Here is a 20,746-nt window from a genome sequence, read left to right as displayed (position 1 = left end):
TTTTCCAATGTTCTTTTAATCTTGAATGATTTTTTAAATCATTTGCATAAAACCTGATCCTTCCTTTACTTAAATCTTGAATGCACTAGTGAAGGTTATGTTTGCTTTAGCATGCAATGTGATGAAAAACAATGGCTCTATAGAGGAAAATAGCTAATGCAGGAGATCCTACATCTCCACTGAATGTATTTTGGGAGGGTTTTGTTTGAGCAGAGAGCCTGTTAGTGGGTGGAAGAATGTGGTGAACTCCTGAAGTGCCACTTCATGGTTGACTTCACCTGAAAGCATCTAGTTGATGTACCCTAAGACCGCACCTCTCTGCAAGCCAAGCCAAGGAGGTGACTCTGAATAGGTTATTCACTCTAAGAGCACACTCCTAATGATAACTAGTGGGTTAATGTCAGCCATCTGATTGCACTTTTTCAGAAGAAAATTGATTTCTTTTGATGGTCTTGCTGGTGCTTTCGAGGGCACTGACTCACAACTTGTGTGTTACTTATCATGAATACATAAAACTGAATCGTGCAATCTAATGCCCATATCTGTAGAAAAAGTAAAAACCCAAGAGACATCCATAGTTAGATAGACTTTTGATTATCCACTGCTTTATTGAAAATGGTAGCCTTGGTGTATCCTTCAGTAGTAAAAGCAGCCATGTATTAATAAGAAATCAGTTTCCTGCCACAGGATTTACCTTCGGGAGTGGCTCTTGACTAATTAACTTTGTAAACTGTATGTTTCAGCGTGGCCTGACTACATTCTCCCATCTTGGGAATTATGGATAATAGTCTCCTATTGATCTGTACCAGCATCTAACTGTAGTACTCCTAAGCTAGTCCTGTTGTGTTAGCTGACACATGTTTAGAGTATGGCTCTTAAAACAAAGCACAAACTAGTCACATGGCGCACATGGGCCCCATTGAACGAAGTCTTTATGTCCAAGTATTCTCCTCAAAAATGTTGGGTAGGGAACTCATGTTATGTTGTAACTCAATCACAGTAATTATGTTCCCATTTTATGCAAAGCTTTTTATGCACTGGGTTAAAAAGAGAGATATTTAAGACAATAAGATTTTAAATGCTTAAGTGATGCTTTATTAACATTAAAATAATGGTTACGTGGAGAAGTTTTCCAAATGGCTTTTTTTTTCAGCAAGGAAGGAAGGCATGCAGTATCTGCAAGCATAGCTATTGCTGAGCTGAATACATGATTAGCAATACAACATTTTTTTTAAACTACATTTTTTTGGCTAAGGTGCAAAAAAAGTTGTTTGCTGTTTGATTGAAGTAGAAATGCGTATTGTCAGAAGTCAACTTTTTCCACTGTGTAACTATAATCCTTAATTTAAATGGTCATGAGACATAAGAGTAGTCAGAATTGTGATGTGGGTGATAGCAGCAATTCATCTGCAGTATTAATTAGATCCCATGACAGAAAACTGCTTTTGGTGTACCCTGTGAGGTACAATGATTTGTCTGCCTCTAAATTGTCTGCTAGTGTATAACTTTGTTTCTCAAGTTAGTTACTTTCTTTTATGTTTGTGTAGATGCTTTAATTTCAGTCAACATTTTTCAACTACTTATGAAACTTCTTATGAAACCACTAAGCTGTCATCATCTTAATGGTTTTTCTAGAACATGTTCTTATCCTCTAGTATTCTTACTCAGAGAGTTGTGCTAATTAGTAGAGAAGAAAAGGCTTATTAACTATATATGTGTGTATTTCGACTAACCCAGAAGTGGCTTAATCTCATCAGTTCTCCGAACTGGAATACTTCCCAGCTCTTTGAGTTTGTGTGAACCTGATGTTCCTCACATCACCTGTTCTATGATCAGAAAAAGCCCTGTACAAGATATCTCTTGGAAGTTTGGGCTGTCACTTCCTTCACAGCCAAAAGACCAAAACTTGTTTTTAAGGGATTTAGCATGGTCAGGCTCTGTCAGGGAGCAGCAAGAGTGGGTTGCTCCACATGGAAGGTGTCAGGAGCTGGAGTGGCAGCAAGGATAGAAAGACAGTGTCCTCACCAGCAAGGGCACAGCTCCACAGTGCCTGAGCAAGGAGAACAGAGGTGTTGATATCATGTTGATGTTAACCAGGGTCAGTCAGCAATACCATTGTAGCCACACAGATTCATAGTGATGAGGCAGGTCATAGAGTGTGTTAATGAACTCACCAGGCCACTGGCAGAACTGACAGACCACTGGCCAGAAGAGGAAGCTGAACAAGCTTAATATAGGCATAAGGCAAAAATTTAACAGAATTAATTAACCATTAGAAAAATTTTCCAGAGACTGAATTAGGCTCTTTTTCAGAGAAATTGAAAAATCAAGACAGGACACTTTTTTGGCCCTTCATTCCAGGTAGTCCTGTGATTTAAAAAAGAGGACAGACTAGCTGAACACTGTTGTTTCTTCTGGTCTTATTAATGTAGAGACAGCGAGTCACACCTCTACTGACACTCACTCTTGTGTAGCTTCTACAATTATATAGATGTGATCACAGCCCAACTCAAAATTCCATTCCTAATCAGGTATTATTTAAAAAGTAATGGGTCTATTATTTAGAGATTGTATTTATCAAATATCTATTACAATATCACTCAGTCAAAATAGATAGGGATGAAGAGTTTATTTCAAGGAGCTAAGGAAAAATTTGTAACTTTAAATACCTCATGATAGAAAGAAAGGCAATATTTTGAGCAGTGATAAAGGACCTAGTTCATCTGTAAAAATAACCAAATATGCCAATGTAGGAGCAACCTCTGAGCTCTCTCTTTCTTTCAAGGGCCTTGAAAGTAGACAGTCTCTTAAAATAGATCTTACTTCGTCTTCAGAATTATATAAAGTTTGAGATGAAAGCGGAAAACTGCTGGAGGCTTTGGATTTACAAAGCAAAGAGTCTTCTCTTAACAATTCTGTGGTCTTTGGTCTACAGCAAGGTATATACAGGGCGATTTGGGTTTGCTGTATTTGATCAGCTACGCATCCCCTCTGTATGCTAATCAGGGTGAACTCCCCTTATCCCATTTAGTGGGAAAGAAACCTGGGCATACAGACTGGGAGGAAAGAGGTGCTGCAAATGTTCTGCTCAGACTTCCCACAATCTGGACCGGGAATGAAGCATGGTGCACATGGCACATCCCAGGATGATGGGACGTACCATGAAACACACCTGCTTCACAGTTGAGGTTTATCCCACACTTACCAAGTCTTCTGAAAAACACTAGGTATGACTGGCTATGAATATGAGAGGTGCAAATGTTGACTTTTCTGGCTTGTATTTCTCAAGTAGTTACAAGTAGAGAACAATAATTTCAATTCTAAATAAATGTAGAAAAAAATCTTCTGTCTTAAAGAATAAATATTTTAGGTGTTTGATTGTGTCTCTTTATGGGCATTCTTCATGTTTTCTCTTGTCACAATGCAATCTAGTTAACTTCAAGAGAGTCTAAAACAGTCTTTCCATATTTTTCTGCACTTCTAGGAAAAACCCAAAGACCTAGTAATTACATCCTATCACCTACAAAGCAGACTGTAAGCAGTGCACTATATTCTCCTTGTGGAAGGAAAAAAAAAAGGCATCTTCCTCCACATGCAGAAGGAAAAGGAGGGTGTGTTGGAGGTTTTTTTGTTTTGTTTTTAATAAAAAGAAAGACATGCAACTGAGGAAATATGGCAGCGTTCTGCTACATAGAAGACACAGCTTTAAGTTCTTGCCTTGAGGAAACTCTTACTTATTATCAAAAATCCATTGCTATAGGAATTGATCATGGCAAATGCAGATTCGAGTCACTCCTTAAAATGATACCCCAGGAACCTAGAAGCAAACTTAGATGATTGACCTAACTGCTGGACAAATGGGTATTATCAAGCATGTTAGTATGTTTCTGGAAAGCATTTCTGACAAGACTTTGTTAAGAATATTTTGATAAAAATAGATTTTAATTTTCCCAAAATACTTCTGGGGTGCACTTACTAGGTACAGTTCATGCAACCAGGTTGTGTTCACATCAAAATTCTTCTCAAGGCTAGAGAAAAATACTTCGTGGTAAGAAAGAAAGAAAGCCAATAATTTGTGTGGTTGTAGGACTAAGTAAAAGACCCAGTGCACCTGTAATAATAACCAAATGTGCCAATTTAGGAGCAGCCTATGAGCTCCCTCTTTCCTTCATGAACCTTACAGCTTTCAGTATTAATTATTTTATAGGAGGAAAAATAGTCAAGTCTATTCAGTATCATCTCCCAGGATCTTCAAGAAGTAAGTTAAAGGAATTAATGCTTTGTGAAGTTTCATTATACAATAGGCTTTTTTTTGCATGTGCTGAAAGCTCAGGAAAAGATAGTGATAGGGAAAATATACTCAGTCCAGGGTTTTCACGATACAGTAAGAAGGAAGCTGTGTTAGATCCGGGTCACAATATTCACTTTTTCTCCTACTATTGATGTGGTCCACTGGTGGACAAAATAATGTTCTGTATTTCCTATATGTTGTCAAGATCTTTCATTCTTCTAAAAAAATACTGGAGATTGTGTTTGGATCTTTTACTAGTATCCTTTCAGCTCTGATACGGCTTTAGCAATCAAAAGAGAGAAAAGAAGAGGGAAGGGTTGTAGTCATCCCTGATGTCAATGGCATATATGTGTCACACCCTCAAAGTTACCCTTTTCAAGGAAAAAATTAGTGGTTCAGCAACTCCTTATTTCATCTGAACATTGAAATTATGTCACAAAAGCATTTTCATTATCTAAATGGCAATCTTCTTTTAAACTGTGGTCTCACTGTTTTTTCATATAAAATCAAAAATTTGAATGCCTAAATAAGAATGTTCAAATTTTAATATTGTTAGATCATCAACATAGCAAGTGAATCCTGAATACAGTTGATAATGTTAATCAACAGCATGTAGATAGCAGTAACACTTTAAATTAATCATAACATTGTTGCACGATAACACTGATAATTTTGGAAAAAACTAGCTGTAATTTTTATATCTCACATTTTTCTCTATGTGGAAATGTGGAAAAAAAAAAAAGAAGGCAATGCTGGAAAAAAAATTTGAGATGTAGTTTGAAAAGCCCAGAGCAGCTTAAACAGAACCTTTTATCTTTGTGGAGGTGATGGGGATGGCAAAAATGCAGTTTCCTGTTTCTTCTCTTTCTTTGGAGGACTCAGCTGTTCAAATAAGTAAAAAAAGAAAAACAGGAAAAAGAAAAAGAAAAGAAGAAAAAAGCAAAAGAAAAAAAAGATGAAACAGTCAAAGAAATTAGGCTGATCAGTTTGCAGGTTAAAATTTTCCTTCCCCAAAAGTCCAAAAAGAGAGAACAGCTGCAGCTTTTTCTAGAATGACTCCTGCATGATGGTTGTATCTCAGAAAGACAGTGGAGCACACAGACCTTGGTGCTTCACTCACCCAAGTTCTTTAGTGACTGAAGGCTCCAAAATAGAAAGATATTTGGGTACCCAATTTCTACTGAAACTGATGGATGTTTGGTATTTAAATTAGCCAGAGCCTTGGTTCTGAACAGAGACTTTAGGATGTGGCTGTAATTCCTCTAGAAAGATTCCCCTGAATCTTAGGGGTAGTTGCTCCTTACCCTTGATTGTGTTTGCCCACTACTTTGATGCAGTGACTATGAAACAGAAATGTGTTTTTCTCTTAACAATTCCTTGACTATGTTTATTGTCCTACTGGCCTCTTGGGGGTTTTGAGAAACTTAGCAATTTCCCCATTCCAAACCCATGATTGATTAAAACTTTTCATTTTTCCTAAGTCTTATTCAGACTCATCATCTCTATAACAGCCTGCTTTGTCAATCCTGACCCTAATAGATATTGAAATAACTCTTCTACTTAATTTTATCACTTACTTTTATGTTTACCAGGAGGATGTAATCTTGACTGAAGTTGAACTAGGGACACAGTACTTGAGTGCAGTGCTGAGCCCACCTTAACTGAACCCTCCTGTTCAATGGGACTGTGTTGATCTGAAACTTCAACTGGCTAAGTGTGATGAGACAGCAGAGATGAGAGACTATTTATCTTTTCATGGTCTGTCTTGGGATAAGATTACATTAATTTCTGTATATCAAAATGCATTATTCTTTTACTTTTTCCTTTTAAACTTCAACTACTCTAAGGCCAACACATTTGTCTAGAGATGGAGAGGAAGGAAGAAATGTTTGGAAAGCAACTACCCTTCATCTTAGTAGAAGACATGGTGTTCCATAAATGTGCTTCTGTGCAAGAACATCTGTGGATGGTATTAGAATAATATTAAAAGTAAATTGTCATTAATTTTTCGCTTAGGCATATACAGATGTATGCTGCCAGTAGCTGTACAAAGAAAGAAAAAAAAATGTACTCAGCAAAATTAAACTCATAAATAAATATGCTTATTTTCTTTTTTTTTAAGGTTCTGACATTTTCCTCACAGCTCTACATATGTCTTCTGTATCTGGCAGCCCTCATACCCACCTCACTGGGATCAGTCTATTCCTGCAGAATCCCACATCCATGGGATTTTTTTTTTTTACGAACTAGCAAAATGAAATCTCACAAAAACATGTGTTAAACAAACAAACAAGAAAAATCTACCCTGCACTTCCCTCCCCTTTAGTCCAGCTTCACACATCAGCAAGCTTCCAGAGTAATTTTTGGTCTCAACAGGTGTCTATTTGAAAATCACTTCAAAGAAAAAATGGGTGATGGCAGGGAGAATGTGCTTTGCAGATGCTGGATAAAGATGAAAAGGGAACTGAGCAGTGGTTTTTGGCTTTTGAGGGTGTTTTGTGAGTTTCCATATGAAATGAAGGGATCAGCAAACTGATTCCTGCTGTTCTCAAACCTGCTCCAAGTATGGATACAGGAAAGTGACAGGTATTTTCAAGCACAAGCAGCTTGTGTTTTGTTCTGGAGAGATTGTATACATGCTTAGTGTGAGATTGCAAATGTATAGAACATATTTTACTTTATGTATTTCTGATTTCTGGCTAAAACCCAAGAATGTCAAGCACTGTATTTGTTGCAAGGTGAAATCACCATCCTCTTTAAACAGGAGACACTTTTTACAGAAAACATCTACTGGAGAAAAATAAAGGGCTCCTGTGTACTTGGGTCCCTGCCTTGTCCACCTGCATACCCGTCCATCTGGTGGCTCTCCTGTGGTGGTAGCCACCCGACACCTCTGTGGCACACAGTAGACACTCACAGTGTCATGTTTACTTGGAAGGAGGGGGCATTGTTGAAGAAGACAATTAAAACTGCTAGTTTCTGATTTCTAAGAGTAGAGACAATTCACCTTGCTTGAATACTCTCTCTTTCTCTGTAAACCCCCATCTCATTCAGAATCAGATGCCGGTAACCGGAAGAACATTACTAGGCCTGTAGTTTCTTTATTTTCCCCATCTTTTTATGGTGAAATAGAAAACACCACCTTTTTTAAACAGACTATTTCAAAAAGGTGTATGTTTGTTTGGTTTTTAAAATTTTGAACTCCATATCACACCAATAGCTCTTGAATTGCAGGCATTAGAAGAGCCAACGAAGCCTGTGAGTGTGACTGAAGGCACTGCTTTGGACACTCATTCAGAGGTAGTGATGTTATTTATCTTTCACATCTGTATTTGAAAAGAAAAAGCCAAGATTAATTGAGTGATCCATCCTCCTTTTTCAGATGTGCTCCCCTGTCCAGCTTAGACAACAAACAGAAGAGCTGTGTGCTGTCATTGATCAAGTCCTGCAGGACCCGTTGACTATGGTAACCCATCAGTATGTGGAATTGACTTTTTCTCTTTCTTTTCTTTTGTCTCTTGTCATTAACAAGTCTTTTGAAAATAATTTTACAGCGCCGGTGTGAGTCTTCTCCGAGTTTTCTGCAGATGAACATGGAGTCAGATGTTGGCAAGGTAGGTGAATAAGCCCATCCACATACCAAGGGCTCTTTCCAAGTACATATCAGGGCAAGCAAAATCACAATATAACCTACTGCAACAGTAAAACTGATGGCAACACAAAGCTGCAGCTGAGAGATGGAACATCAGAAGTTTCTAGTGATTTAAAAGACATGCAAAGACAGAACTGTAGCCCTGAAGTCAGTGCAGTGTTTGTTGCAGGACACTTTCCTGAAGTCAGAGGGAGAAATATTATGGAAAAGAAACTGTGTATTAAGGCTTCAGAAGCTAGCATCCACAAGGAAGAAATCCTTCATACCTTGCCTACCATATCGCAGGGTCTCTGGCCATCTTCCAGATTTTGTCCCATCTATGGGACGAGCAACTCTACTACAGAGCAACCAGTGTAATGTTCTAGCTTCCTTGACTGGAAGCATCTTTCAGAACATTGGGTTTTTTTCATATTCATTATCGATACTCGAATAATGGGATAATTAAATTAATAAGCAGACTTGCTCTAAAGTTCTGATTTCATTTTTACTGTGACCCCTCCCAGAAGGACGATGTCTGCAATATTGATTTATCCTGGATAACTAAGAAACAGGTAGTGAGAGGCAGGGTTAATTTTATATTTTTAAACTTCTGGTTTCATTAAGTTGTACTGATGTGCCCTCTGGGTTCAGCAGAATGACTAACCAGTGGAAGAAAGTCCTGTATTCTGTTCGCTCCAGGTAAATTTAAGTTGGTCCTGGTAGCTGTAGGAAAGTGAAAATTGCAGAAATCCAACTGGAAATGGGAGGAAAGGAATTTTTGGCAGATGAACACATCAAAAAGTTAATGCTTTCAAAATATCCTGCAGAATGTCCAGTTCACCATGCAAAAATAGGGCACGGATCCAGCATTTCTGAGTGGCTATATTCAGTATGCACTTCAAAGTTAGTTTTCATTTTTGAAATTACTTCTGTCAATCAGCATGCAGTGGTGAATTGAATTTCGAGAGTCTGAAAGACAGAAACACGATCACAGCCGAAGAAGCAGACAGATGCTGTTATTGAGAGTATGTTTTCCAAAGCCTGAAGAAACTGAGGTGGTTAAAATGGTATTACTAAGTTGAGCTGTAGCATCCAAAACCTACTTCCTGGGGCAATTGAGAATGAAAGGCATTTGTTAGCAGTCATAAAACCAAAATAAAGTGGGCAAAAGGCAAGTTTAACAGGATACAGGATAGGGACCAAGCTAAAGATTGTGAGGATCTCGGAACAAGATAAAAAAAGTGCTTAACAGAGGGTAAAAGAAGGTCATAGACAAGAAAAAAATAAGAGTGTACAAGTAAATGCTTTTAATCACATGAAAGCAAGTTCTTATAAATGAGAGCATGGAAAGGTAACAGTTCAGGTTATTTTCTAAGCAAATGTAACTTAAATTTCATGGGGCAACCACACATATCTAATAATAAGCATTTTGTTACAAGAATTCTCAGAGATAAATTAAATGTCATCCTCAGTAGAGGGGGATCAATGTTTTTGAGCAGTAAAATTAAGTAGTATTTTCTACCAAGCAAAACATAAACATACCTTATTCTTATGTATTGTGTGATTATTTCTGGAAAACTTAAGTTTTCCTGAATTTGAGCAATTAATAACTTCTCACAATGTTTAAAATCTCTTGGAGTTATTCTTCAGAGTAACTAAATATATATTTTATATATCTATTTTTTTTACAAGATGTCAACAACACTTCAGAAAGCAGCTGGGCGTGAAACCAAATATGTAAGTACTTTTATAATTACTCTATATTTTATATGCAGACATGTTTACTTTGTCTCCTGTTAAACAATACTGGGTAACTTCACAGACCTCTACTTTTGACATCAGGTGTTGACTAACACAGTGAAGTGAATACATTACAGTGCTGGCAATTGAGACTTGAGATGTCTTCTCACTGTTGTAAATCCATCATGTCTGGAGTCTCTTCAGTGTTGTGTCTGTTGATAATTTTACCTGTATGAATATGATGTTGAAATTAATTTCCTCAGAAACTTGTTTGTTGTTGTTTCCTTCAAGTGTGGGGCAAAAGCTCAGCTATTTGGCAAACAGACTGTTATGGGTGCTGAAGGATGCATTTGTTTGGACTCAGCCTGCACTGTACAGGACTTGCTTTGGTAGAAGTCCTTTAGTTCTTGATTATCCATCAGAATTTGGGGTTGACCCAAACTTTTCTTTTCAAGGTATAGAGCTGTCTGAAACCCCACAGTTTAGATGAATAGAAGCTTTTTTGTCACACTTTTGTCACACTTTCCAACATATGATGAAAATATCTATATTGAGTAATTTGTTCAATTATTGAAACATTAGTCCCAGTTAACATTTTAATTCTCACTAGCACACACAGTTACTGCATTTTACTTGCAATTCATCTAGTCATGTGGTGAGAAATCTTACTATTCATCATTCAACACTTCTATTGAACCTCAAATCAAAGCAGTGCTGGCAAAGCAATAAAGGTCTCACAGTTTTATAACCACACAATGCTTGACTGATTAATTCAGTTTTGCTTCTTGAATGTGCATATTTTATTGCATACTGTCATTTTTACTTGACAGATTGTGCTGTGTCATACTAATTAGGAAGAATATTGGAAGAGAGATTTTTAATGAAATAAAGGAGTGTACTTCAAAGGTAGTCTTTGAAAACAGAGTGTATTTAATACCACTCCAGTGCAGATCTCTAGCTCTCAAAACTGTGGCTGACATATACCATAAATTCAGGCACCCAGCTTATATGCCTAGGGATACAGTTAGTTTCTCTTTGCTGGCATGGAAAATCACCCTTACAAACACTTTTATTTCTAATCTCCACTGGAACTTTCTAGATCAATGAAACGAATCAATATTTAAAAGCATGTCTGGGAATAACACAGAGGATTATTGATAAGCTAACCTTTCCTAAACTCTGCAAGCATGTTTAATTTTCTGTGTGTCAAAAAAGAGACCAGGGTCTCCAGGCTGTGCTGTGGCGCCAGAACTTGGTGGATCCAGGCTCTCTTGGACTCTACCATTGCTGTACTTTGCAGCAGAGTCTCCTGAGGGATGTTTCAGGTGTCCCAAATAGCATCCATACATCACAGCTCTTTCCCTTTCTCTTACTCTGCTTCCTTGGTAGGACATACAAATGCTCTTTCTGTTGCAGCTAATAAACCAGGTGGTGGTTTGTCCTCTGGCCCTTAGGGCAAGGGCACACTGAGGTGGTTTTCCACAGAGTTGTCTTCTCTTCCCCTCCCACTTCCCTCCCTCAAAGTGAGGCCCCCAGCCCAGCACGAGACCCAGGGTGGCTTTATCCCTTCAGCTCAACAAGAGCAACATGCTCCATATTACTGTACAGGCCATGATGGAAAACTGTCTGGAATAATGGCAGTTGTGGATCAAAGCAGGCAAGGAAGTGTGCTGCCCATTGACTGGAAAGGACCTGTTCCTGAGTGAGCCTCTCTCTGTGCTGACTTTTATTTGCTAGAGGAGGTATAGTTCAGAGGGCAACATTTGTTCATAGTAGGTACAACATGTTTGTTTTGAAACAAGGGGCCTACTTGGAGTCAATCTAACAGTGTCTCCAGTATAAATCAGGAACTGAGTATTGTACAGACACGTACCACAACATCAAATTGTGAGTAATGCCAGGAGGTCTGGGGTGACTCTTTGAGGTGTCTTGGAGTAATAATTTTTACCCGTCTTTTTTTTTCTTTCTTTTCCAAATCTTTTTTTTTGGTAGGAGGCTTTTAGTTTATGCAACTGAATTAATTTTACTAGAAAGAATAAAAATATTAGTTTAGCAGTATAATTTTCTTAATCCTTTTATACTTATGTTGTCTAATATTGAGATACTTGTCAAAAAGTTGTTTTGAGGGCATTTTTTGTTAAAACAGAAGCTTTAATTTGTTCATGAGTAACACTGAAGTATTATTTATAACCACACACATATAAAGATATACGTATGCACACATTATTGTATTGCTAATTACTTCAATAGGTTATATGGAGTAGTAGATATACAAATATGTTGAAATAGCCTGCCATTTATTAATTAAATGTCATAGATTTGCCTTGGCTTCAACTACTTTTTATTTTTTCACATACATCAGAACCTTTTAGGGATGTAAATAACTGTGCAAGTAGCAAGGGAGTGTATAAAAAGTATGAAAGCATCGCTGACTTCAGTGAAATTACAGCAGTTTGTACCAGCTAACAAAGTACTATGGTTGTAATTTAATAACTTTTAAAACTGTGTGGTCTTTGATATGATCCCCTTCACCATTTTATAATAGTGCATATCTGTCGGCTGTAGGGATGATACCACTGATTTGGAATAATAATTCTCTAAATGAGAATTTCTCATGATTAATTAAAAAAAATAATGTCCATGTTATTGATATTTTTGCAGGCCAGCCTTTACAAATCGGTGCCTATGGTAACAGAGAGTCAGATGGTATGTATGACACAACTGATACACTGTTTTTCAAAATTTGCACAAGCACTAAAGAATATTCATTATTAAACGCTTTCTTAGTCCTTTGGAAAAAACTACAGTCTGTATCTTCCTACAAAGCTGCATTGCATCTACAGAGCTGCATTCTTTTTTTCTGTACTGAATACACAGCTGTTTTAAGTAACTGTGAATCCTAACACTACATGTAAACCCATGGAACAAATGGCAAACTAGAGTCTTGCTGAATCTTGACGTGTATAACAGCAGTAGAGTCTGTTGCTGGTTCTAGAACTCTTTCAATATTCCACTTCTACAATTTTGTTTATATGCAACAAGATTATAGCATCTGTTTTCTTCTTATACACTGTTTTACATTAAAGCTGACTTAACTAGTGAAAAGCAAGGGTAAGATTAAAAAAGAAAGAGTGGTTATGCATCAGATGTTCATTTTAGCTCTCATCATAATTTAGTCTTGGAGCCAAATTTTCTGAAGAAGAGTCAGAAGAGAAGTCATGGAGCCTGTCCAAGTGACAGTCACTGCTGCTGAATGCTTAGGGGAAAAAAGGAGATGTGGATGAGAATCTTTCCCATTGTATTTCAGCAAATGGAATCTTAGGGACTTCCTGAGTCGATTTCTTCTGCCTAGTAATCTTTGACTACATCTTCTTTCATGATTTTTTCCAGTTACTTTTTGAATTTTATTATGTTTTGATATCTGTAACATTCTGTAGCAATAGGTTTTACTTTTTAATTACTCATTGTGTAAAATAGTACTTTAATTCTTTCTTTTAAACATACTACTTGACCTCAGTTCTTGTGCTGAAACAGCAAATAAGTTTCTTTCTTCACTTTCTAAATAATATTAATGATGGTCTAGGTATTCACAATAATACATTACCAGTCATCTCTGTTTCATGCAGAAAATTAAAAATTGCTTAGTCACTCGAGTAGTATAGATACTGTCCCATATCATTGATGATCCTTGTTGACCCTTTCTATATTTTTTTGGGGTTTTGTTTTTGAGATTGGGAGACTAAAACCATAAACTGCTCTTGTATAGCTCTGAAACAGTGCTTCCTATTTACATGATGATGTGATAAGGTCCTTTTTTGCTTTCTCTATTCCTTTCTTAACAATTTATAGTACTTTATTTAGTTCTTCTTACTTGTATTGAGCAGTAAGCCAATGTATGCATAGAACTGTATACAATAAAGCTAATATATATTTCCTGAGTAGCAAGATAGAGTAGATAGAGTTTCTGAGTTAGATAGATAGTCAGTGCAAGTGCAAATTTAGCATATAGTTAAGCAAAATGTATCAATGCTGAATTCAGTTATGTTTTACCTGCCTTATATCATTCATTCACTCAGTATTGCAAGATCTCTGCAACTCTTTGCAGTGATACTTTGTTTTTACGGTATGTATTACTTTGCATAGCATTCTCCACCACATTAGACATAACATGCATGTAGGAAAATCTGACATAATATTATTGCAAGTCCATCCAAATATTCCATACTATCTCCCATACAATCCAAAACTCGTCATTAACAGACCTAGGCACATTCCCACACAAGGACATAATATGTCATGTTCTAGGAATAACACCGCTAACCGAACTAAAACCTAAAACCGCCAATTTTCGCATAAAATCCCCCTCAATACGAGGAACGTCACAGAACCTAGAATCCATGGTCCATGGACCACTCACCACTTAACCTTGCTCTATGTACCAACCAAGAAGTGCTGGGTTATTTATTAGTCGTACTCCTCACGAGAAACCAGCAACCCGGCGTTAGTAATGTTTATCATGTCCAGCTTCAGGTGTATTCTTTCCCTCTCCACCAATAACCCACTCTCATAACTTGCTCTTTGTCGCCTCTGGTTCCTCGGTCAGGGCCATAACTTGCTTAATTTTCCTAAACTTGCGCTCCGTTACTAATGGTTGGGGATGCTCGGCCAATTTGGACCTCGTGATCGCGGCATTTTCCCTCTTCTAAACTTTTGGTTTTTTTTTTTTGGGTAGATCTTTGTTTTTACTCCCCTAGTCAGTATTACCAGCAAATTTGGTCACCTTCCCAGCCACTCTTTTCTAGCTGATCTAGAAAATATCCATATTTCGAAACCCAGATTCCAGAGCAGATCTCTGAGGGACTCTGTGACTTCCTTCCACTGTGAAATTCAAACATTTATTCCAACTTTTTCCTTCCTACCTTTTAGTTGGTACACAGGACATATTCTCTTTTACTCCATAGCGGTTTAATTTCTTTCATAGACCTTGCTGAAAGACCTTCACCAAAGCCTGTTCCAGACAGCATGGATGCACATCCTCTAAACTTTATAATCTGTGATGCAGCCTCATTTTGTTATCCCTGATCATGTGTTTAGGGACCCAGTGGAAAAAAACCCCAAACACTGAGCCTCACATGGGATGGTCTGTTGCAATTGACCTCCTGTATTGTGTGTTCCTAGACAATGAAAGTTTTTTATGCTGCTAATTTAAACATAACATACATCTACTCTAACAGCCAGCTTTCTTAGATCAATAACTCTTCAAAATAACTGTAAGACTTGTCTGACATGAGTGCCCTTTCAAAACCCATTCCCTATTATTTGTTCAAATGTATACTAATTCTGCTCTTTAGTGTAATTTGTTCCTACTACTTTGCACAGCTTGAAATGTCACATGTATGGATTTGTGTGATTCCTGGTCTGCTTCATGATTTCACACTGGAATTGCTTTACAACTTTATTTATTCCTTGAGCTTTAGTTGCTCATTTTATTTATTTGTTCTCAAATCTGTGTTATTGACACTGTACTTGAGACAGTTCCTCCAAAATATTTTTTTGACAGTGTGAGAACCTTCCTAAGTATTCCTCTGGGGAAAGCTGAAGTGAGGAATTAATTTTCAGCCTTGATCTTCTCTTCTTCATGCATGTTTTTTATGCCTCAGTTATATCTAGTGACCCCAGACATTTAGTTGTGAGGAAATTTAGCAAGTTTTTTTTCCAAAGTCTTTTTTGGCCTAATGCATGACATTTTTATATTAAAGGCTAAATTTTTTTCCTTAGGTTCTCAGCTTCCTGTCTTCAGAGCCTTTTCCTCCTTATTCTTTTTTTCATTTCTTTGCACTGCTCTTTGAACATTCCAGTATTTATTGGTCTCTTCCAGTCTCTTTATAAGGTGATGCACAGCTTCTCTAAATGTTACTGTCTTAAGTAGCATTCCAGTCACTTATAACCATTTCATCCTTTTGGCAGTTCCTTTTTTCTTTCCTTTTTTTTTTTTTTTTTTTTTTTTTTTTTTTTTCACTGGTTTTAAATTGCTATCACTATACTGGAATTCTTGTGCATGTTTTTTGTTCAGGCAGCAATACTGTCTCTGAACACACTGTGATTTCCATGAATGATTCTTCAGTAGTTACATTTTGACTTAGAAATTGTGCAGGATTTGTTATTCAACTAATTACTTCTCCTTTTGTGGATTCTCTGACTCACTATAATAGAAGGGTTTGAACCATAAAGATCAGCTAGTTTCAATGCCCCTGCTATGGGCAGGGATGGGATTGCAACTGGGACCTGACCCACCAGTTTCAGCAAGATCTCAGGGGCAACCAGTGTCATAATAACAGGAGAAAAAATCAGAGGTGAACGTGGCCATACACCTGCCAATGAGAAGTTCAGTCTTCTGACTTTTCATGCAAGTATCATGCAAGGCTCATTTTCATACAAAATACCTTCTGTTCCTGAAGGAGGGTGACTACATCCATACTGCCTATAGAGAGACACCCTGGCCCAGCCTATAGCTTACTTCTGATTGTGCACTTGCTGACCTGGGCCAAAACCATGCCAGGGAGCACCGTGGCACTAAATCAGTACCACTTATTATGGGTCAGCTCTGGAACTTGTGTCTCGGCCCTGTGTAATTTGTCGAAAGGGCTGTAAACATACCATGGCAGCCCAGCGTTACCATAACAGCCTTTACCATTTTTTAATGTCATTGTAGGAAGACCAACATTTTCCTTGGCAAAACTAAATTTTAGCTTGTTTCTTAGCAGTGTCAGCTGATACAACTACCGTCAAGGAAAGAGTTCAAGTTTTTAGTTTTGGATCAAAGATTTTATGTAGCTTCTCATAAATCAATAAAGTATTTAGAATTCTGGTTGATATCTGTCACTCTGTTAGCAGAGTTAGACATAAACATATGACTCAGACAGCACTTGAGTGCATGATTGTTGTTTGGAAAATGCTACCTTAAAAGCATTTCTACCTCATGCTTTTGGAAGAGGTTTCTTACATAAGGAGAGTAGCTTATCCTTGATGATTTCAGATACCTCAATGGGCTTTTAATTGCGTGGTTACATGGTGTGGAGGAGTGCTAGAAGGCCACAGGTCCTTTGTCTGCATAATGATGACTTGATAACAAGTGTACCTTTCTTTTTAGCTTTATATTTACCTTTGTGTTGAAAGCCAGACATTTTTATGAATGCTTTTCAGAAATGTTGATAGGAAAATAAGTATTTTATGGTGAGTCCTACAAAGATAAGTCATGAACTATGGACCATAAATTCATTAAATGAGCACTGCATCTTTCACTAAGTTGACCTTTGTAATGAAAAAGGTTTTGATACAGCGTGGCAGTTATTACTCTTTAAAAACAATATCACTGCATGGTTGATTTTTTGCTTTCAGTTGCATATTTTTCTTATTTAGGAGGCAAATGGAAGTGCCCCAACCTGTTGAAAGGATGGAGGGGATAAAACGCAAAGCTGAGGGAACATATGTTTGTTCCTGGCCCTTGCTCTTACCAAGTGCATTGCACTTCTCCCTGCCTCTGCCATCTTCACCCTGGGCACTGCTCTGTCCTTTCCCAGGGCAGAAGCAGAGCACAAAACATGAGGACATTTTCTGCCTCCTGTACCCTCCCCTTCAATGGACATCCCTCTTGCCTTATATGAGGTTCAACAAAGCCAATACCCGGTCCTGCCCTTGGGTCATGACAACCCCATGGAACACTACAGGTTTGGGGCAGAGTGGCTGGAAAGCTGTGGCACTTAGAGATGTAGTTTAGTGCTGGACTTGGCAGTGCTAGGTCAATGGTTTGACTCAATGATCTTAGAGGCCGTTTTTCAACTTAAATTACTCCATGGTTCTATGACTCTATAAAATCCAGCATGCAATCAGTAGTATTATTCCCCAGAAAGACTTTCCCCTAGCCTGGGTGTAAGTTAAATTACAGCATCACATGCTGTCCTTCCTTGTTTCACAGTTAGTGTTTTGAGCAGCCCAGCGTGAAAGCAGATGTGAGGTTGTGCATAAAGTGTGACTTGAACTTATCAAGATGCAGCTGAACAGCCAGCAAAAAACCAGACAGCAAAACCCACAAACCATACTGAGCTACTGACACTCAGTAGCTATGAGGTTCTGTGCCTAAAAACAGCTCTTGCCGTTTTGGTCTACAATCTACGTTAAAAGAAATCCAAGCAGCATGACACCTGAATAATTTTGGTGGTGAAATATGTCATTAATAAAACTTCTAAAAATCTAGTCAGTACAGTCCCACTGGAATTGACTTGTCTAAAAAATAATCTGTAAATAGTAAAGTATTTTATGTTATTTTTCTTCCGTCACTTCTCTCCTGGGTGTTCTATGGGTCAAGACAAAACCCGGTGTCATTCGTCCCGTGCTGGTGAAAGGAAAGAGTGCACAGCAAAAGGAGGAGCCCTATCAACCTAATCCTTTTAAAAAGTACCTTGAAGAAATCAGTGATCAAGGTATTGAGCAGGTGAGTAGCTTTCACTCTGAAGGATTTTATAGCTTCAGCTAATTTCCTTAAAGAAGAAGGAATAAACATAGATCCTTGTTTTGTCCTGGTCTCTTCTTTTATTTTGCAAAGTTAGATGATTCCCCAAGGGGCACCTGGCTTCTTAAGGGAAGTCTTCAAGCTGGGGGTGGGCAGCTGGGCTTTCTACAGGGACTTTTTTTTCTGGTGATGTAAAAACCTGTATGTTGAGGAGAGGACCTCTTTATGATGTCTGTAGGAAACACTGTAATAAAAGTAAGTTGAAATCTTGTGCTTCCCTGTCAAGCGGGTGTCTAGATCAGATCTGTTAGAAAGTGCTTCTTTCATTTGGGGCCCAGACCTGAATCTTCTCTAAAGAGAAGTGACAGCAAGGACTGGGCAAGGTTCACTCTTCCCTCTCCAAGGAAGACTGAAGAGGAGCCCCAGTGTGTTTCCAATGTCACTCCCCAGTGCACAGTCACTCCCCACACGCATGAACCCCGAGGTTCATATCCATGTTCCTCCACAGCTTGAGGGTACAGTTCGTCTGCCACATGTGAGGAGCATTAATGGGCAGCCTGTGGGGCAGTAAAGATGCTCTCTTCTCCCACAGCCTTCTGCATGAAGCCATAGGATCACTTTGCAAAAACACGTCTTGAACTTTGCTGACCTGTATGAGTTCTTGTCTTGGAGAAATCCCAGATAAATGGCTCTGACAGCCTTTTTGCATACATTTATGTTTGTGTGCATTATTGCCAAATAAACCTTAAATGTGATACATAATCTGAATGTCCCTGCTATTAAGCTATCCAATATGTTCCAAATTTTCCATCTGGATGGAAGCAAAATGAAACCAATAGTCCTGTTGTCAGACACAGTGTGAATAAAATACCATAATAATTGAATTTCTCTTACTCCTATGCATCTCTAATCACACTAGAAATTTTAGTAATGGCAGCCCTCTGCAAGAGAATTTAATTAAGATTTTAATTTTAGTTCTTTCCTCCCCATAGCTCTAACTTGCTGTAGAAAAATCCGAGTTTCTCAATGGTATTGCAGCAGTACAAATAGAGAAGAATTAATTGTAGTATGAGTAGATTCCGAGAACACATATGAGTGGCATCAGAAGGTTTCTATAGAATGTAGACTTTATGTGAAATAGAAGAAATATAAGAAAAAAAATGAATTAAAATAATGATTTACAATTTGACTGAACTTTAGAGGTTGACTGTGAAGATTTGAGTTCAGAGACCACAGGTGAGTTGATAGTGCATTATTCATGCTCTGACTTACTGAAACCTTTCTGATGCCAAGGTACGGTGCTGACATTTGCCTGGAATGAAAGAGCAGGAGAGCTGACCTGGAGCTGTTGCTAGAGAGCTTCTTCCCTAGGCCACCTCAGTGGAGCCTTCCTGCAAAGGCAGGGGCAACTCATACCTCTGGGCACTGATTCTGCTGGCTATAGTTTTGCTGATGAAAGAATGATGTAATCACCAAACTTCTTCTTTTCAGGCAAATACAAACCTGGAGTTATTGCCATAGCTTGAAGCATTTTGACATTTAAAGCTAATTGAAGAAACCAATCAACTTACATTTTATAAATTACTTGTGGTACATATTATTGAAGTACTGAAGTACTGAAGTCCATTAATCAGTGTGGTTGTTACCAAAAAAGCCAAAATAATTTCATATAAAAGTTACATATTAAAATGAATGAAAAAAATCATGCACTGACTTTAATAGATAGAAAAGGTAATTTTACAATTAATATGTTCAATTTTTCTTCCTTTATTTAAAAGAACATTGTGTGCTTTATGTTATTGATAAATTGATATTTTTATCCTAACCTGAGTAATATTACGATTTGCTGTAAAGTACTTGTTATTTTAGAAGATCTCTATTAAGACATCTTTGTTCTGAAAAAAAAAGTAATGTGACTTGTATTCAGATGGATTCACTTAACAGAAACTGGTTTTGTTTGTATGTGATTCTAGTGGTGGTCTAGCAGGACAATTAATAATACAATCATATCCAGATCTAGGGAAAACACTGAAGTGCTGAAGAAGACAGCATATGCTTTTAATTTCTGCTCTTGCCCCTCGGAGTAGGTTTATGGTGCTAATATAAGTCCCTTGTGGGTGGAGGAGACTCGGGTGCCCACATGAGAATGTTCACAATCTTACAGCACCTGTGAAACTCTCCTGGGGGGTTTTAGTGTCTGTAAGAGTGCTGCAGCACTGACTGTGGGACTGGGCTAGGTGCCCAGACAACAGCTTGAAAATTGCTGTGACTGTCTCTAACCACTGGGTTTTTAGCCTTTAAAGACACTCGTTCTCCCTCTTCACTTGCTCTCAGTAAGTGAGTATTTTTGGCTGCACAGTGGATGACTTCCGGAGAGGGGGAGGTGTTCCTACCAATGTTGCCCCCAAATCAGGTAAATTTATTGCTTCCATGGGATATACAAGCTGGGAATTAAAACTAGGAGACTAGGAGCTACAGTCAATGCTTGCTAAACTCTTATTTGAAGACAAGTAGATTAGCACCACCTCTTCCACAGAGAGCAGAATGCTTAGCTCCTAGTCTCCTAGATCTTGTC

The 20,746-nt window shown here is 37.9% G+C and overlaps 1 protein-coding gene across 3 annotated transcripts in view; it reads left to right on the top strand.

Annotated features, from left to right (window-relative positions):
* Positions 1 to 20,746, top strand: part of MLIP (muscular LMNA interacting protein) — a 105,399-nt gene that overhangs the window by 62,372 nt on the left and 22,281 nt on the right. For all 3 annotated transcript variants that reach the window (XM_018077986.2, XM_018077985.2, XM_018077989.1), the window contains 6 exons: positions 7,526 to 7,591; positions 7,674 to 7,757; positions 7,846 to 7,905; positions 9,615 to 9,659; positions 12,324 to 12,368; positions 18,028 to 18,153. In XM_018077986.2, the coding sequence (XP_017933475.1) occupies positions 7,526 to 7,591; positions 7,674 to 7,757; positions 7,846 to 7,905; positions 9,615 to 9,659; positions 12,324 to 12,368; positions 18,028 to 18,153 (426 nt within the window). The remainder of the gene's footprint in view (positions 1 to 7,525; positions 7,592 to 7,673; positions 7,758 to 7,845; positions 7,906 to 9,614; positions 9,660 to 12,323; positions 12,369 to 18,027; positions 18,154 to 20,746) is intronic.

The sequence above is a fragment of the Manacus vitellinus genome, unplaced genomic scaffold, assembly GCF_001715985.3.
Source record: "Manacus vitellinus isolate BGI_N305 unplaced genomic scaffold, ASM171598v3 scaffold_4_pilon, whole genome shotgun sequence".
In the NCBI taxonomy this organism is placed as follows: domain Eukaryota; kingdom Metazoa; phylum Chordata; class Aves; order Passeriformes; family Pipridae; genus Manacus; species Manacus vitellinus.
This window is presented reverse-complemented; position numbering and strand designations above follow the sequence as displayed.